Source organism: Mustela putorius, unplaced genomic scaffold (genome assembly GCF_011764305.1).
Source record: "Mustela putorius furo isolate JIRA1106 unplaced genomic scaffold, ASM1176430v1.1 tig00003914_pilon_pilon_pilon, whole genome shotgun sequence".
Classification (NCBI taxonomy): domain Eukaryota; kingdom Metazoa; phylum Chordata; class Mammalia; order Carnivora; family Mustelidae; genus Mustela; species Mustela putorius.
Genome location: NW_025422061.1, coordinates 2,180,660 through 2,183,862, shown reverse-complemented (window position 1 = coordinate 2,183,862; position 3,203 = coordinate 2,180,660). Strand labels below are relative to the sequence as shown.

General features: G+C 40.6%; 1 protein-coding gene across 1 annotated transcript; it reads right to left on the bottom strand.

Annotated features, from left to right (window-relative positions):
- Positions 1-472: 472 nt before the first annotated feature.
- LOC101685892 (olfactory receptor 15-like) lies at positions 473-1,408 on the bottom strand. The gene has a single exon (XM_004778438.2). It carries the CDS (start codon positions 1,406-1,408, stop codon positions 473-475), a length of 936 nt encoding a protein of 311 aa, XP_004778495.1.
- Positions 1,409-3,203: the final 1,795 nt, after the last annotated feature.

The following is a 3,203-nucleotide window of genomic DNA, read 5'->3' as shown; positions in this document are numbered from 1 at the left end:
GATCCTCAGAGACAGGAGAGATTAAAAAGTTTGCATATAAGAAGTGATCAATCCAATGAATTCTTACTTAAATATCTTGTTGGGATCCATACAAAAGTCTTTGGCAAATTTTCTTATATGCTATCTGGTAAATGGGAGCTGTTATAGAAAGGGATTTGAAAATGTTGTGTTGCTTACCCTCCTATGGATGTGTGGAATCGTTCTTTCCACTGAGATCCAGACATTTGGGGAAGGTCAAAAGGAGCAGGATTGCTTCACTTGAGATTTCAGAACCAAGTACTTTCTAGTTGAAAGAGTTTCTCTAGGCATTAGGGTGGTTGATGTTAAGAGATGGGAACACTTTCCTTGGGGCTCATGGACACTCATTTGGAAACAGACTTGTTGATAGTTACTGAGTTGTGCATGCAATTGGCCCAGAAGACAGGCAGAGATTACCTGGGCTTTTTTTTTTTTTTTATGATTTCTATCCTTTTTAGAATTTTACCTCACTCTGGGGTTGTAGGATCCTTTCCCATGCTCTCTTCACACCCTTGTTTCTCAGGGTATAGATGAGTGGGTTGAGCAGTGGGGTGATAACAGAGTAGAAGGACATGAATTTTGCCTGGGTGCTATTGGTAGGGGATTGGAGGTACATGTACATGGCTGGTCCAAAGTACATGATGACAACCACCAAGTGGGAGCTGCAGGTGCTGAGGGCATTGTATCTTCCATTAGCTGAAGATAACTTCCACACAGCCTTGGCCATGAATGTGTAGGAGATTAACACAAGCAGAGGAGCCATCAGTGCAAAAAGGATGGCTCCCACATCCAAGGACAGGTCATTAACAGTGGTGTCACCACAGGCCAGCTTGATCAGAACAGGTACTTCACAGAAGAAGTGGTCAAGTGTATAGTGACCACAGTGGTGGAGCTGAAGAGTGAGCATAGCTTGGAGTATTGAGTTGGCCAGACCACTGGACCAGGCAGCTGCTGCCAGTTGCACACACACCCCTGGCCACATGATGAGAGTGTACTGGAGGGGCTGGTAGATAGCCGCATAACAAGCAAAAGCCATTACTGCCAGGAGGGCACATTCAGTGCATCCTGTCCAGTGGAAGAGGTAAGCCTGGGTGATGCAGCCCCAGAAAGCAATGGTCTTCTCTGGCCCCCACAGGTTGTCCAGCAGCCGGGGCACAATGGTGCAGATGACACAAAGGTCCAGCACAGAGAGATTGTCCAGGAAAAAGTACATGGGGGTCTGGATTCGGGGCTCCACCATGGAAAGGATGGAGCTGTTCCCCACCAGGGTGAAGATGTAAAAGACCAGGACAACTCGAAAGAGGGGCATTTCTAGCCATGGATAATCTGAGAAGCCCAGCAACACAATCGTTCTGGGGAAACTCACATTTTCTCCTTCCATGGCAACCATCCTATGTATGGCTGGAAAGAGAGAGACACAGTTTAGAGAGTAAGTGTGACTTTTGAATTTATTTTTAAAATTTTGGATCTGTACTTTATTTGACATTTATTAAAGCTATTTAAAACCATGCAGAGTTTATTTATAATTTTGTACATTATATTTGAAGATTACACAAAAATTTCATAGAACTTACTTATACAGAAAGACATGTGAAATAGGAGGCTTTAAGTTTTTTAGGTATAGAGGCACCTGGGTGGCTCAGTGGGTTAAGCCTCTGCCTTCAGCTTGGATCATGATTTCAGGGTCCTGAGATTGAGCCCTGAATTGGGCTCTCTACTCGGTGAGGAGCCTGCTTCCCTCTCTCTCTCTGCCTTCCTCTCTGCTTGCTTGTGTCAAATAAATAAATAAATAAAATCCTTAAAAAAAAAAGAGTCTATGCAATCTGGGTTTGATAAAAACAAACACTATGAGCGTGAAACAAAGCTTTTAATGAAGGAAGGAAAATGAAAAATTGATTGAAGTTTTTGGAAAGTGTTAGAAATTATAGTGTTATATCTATTTATGTGTCAAATGATAAGGGACAAAGGGGTAATGGAATTATTATTAAATACAGTCAGTGCAATTGGAAAAATGAGTTCAAGTAGGAACTATTTCTTTACCATATTGTCAGGCAACTAGGAATGAGCACCTTGCATTTTGACATATATTTAATTCTTTTGACTCATGGATATTACAGCACAGTGTATTGCGTTACTTGTAAATGTTCACAATTTTGGACACATTCTGAATCAGAAAAAGTACCACCACATAAGAGAGGCAAATGTAATGCTGTGTTTCAGGAGGAGAGAAAGCAGTATTCTGGGATTGATTATCTTTAAGTGTGATGAGAAACCCTGAAGATACTGGGAGGGGATTATTCTCGTTCTTTAAAAATGCTATTTTGTAAGCATTTTTAGGCAGTGTGTAATCAATAGTAGCAAATATAGGTTAATTTTAATAAAAAATGAAGAAAAAACATGATTCAGGAAACGGGACTTAGCATCTTAGGATTCTGTTTCAGGGGTAGGCACTATGTATATGCTTGGAACACCCATTGTAGGGCGATAAGCACAGTGTTTTAACTGGAGAAATTTTTCTCAATCTGCATTATGCCTATGACTATTCTGGGAGAATGAGAAACTGAGTGAACTGAGGACTTTGGGAGAGTAACATCACTTTGAACCTCAGCCTTCTTGCATGAAAATGCAAAAGATAATGTTCAGCTTTCAGGGTTTGGAGAAAGATTGAGTGCCCTAAAGGATGCATGGGAATAGAAGGTATACTGAAATAAATGACTTGTCTATTCTCAAAGTGATCATTTTACTAAATAATAATAATAATAATAATAATGAACAAAAAACCAAAAGCACAACAGTACCCATGAAACTGTATGGGAAGAGCAGAAGTTTGTTTTCATGGTTCAATTCCTGCTTCCTGTATTTTAACAACTAGAGAGCCCTCTACAATTTCCTCATATCCAGATAGATAATCTTTACACTTAATTTACACACTATTTGCACATTAAAAAATGGTGCTAAATAAATGGTGAGCATAAGTAGTAAGTGGAAAGAAACTGAGGCTCAGGGGGTTATGAAACCTTGTTAGGAAAGATCAAAGCTGCTACAGCATAAAGCCAGAATCTACACCTGGAGGCCAGAAACCTGACCTTTTCACTCCTCTGCTCCATGAAAAGCATGCAAATCTATGGTGATGCAAAACTGGCAGGAATGCCTAATCCACAGTACCCCAACAGGCAAGAAGCTCA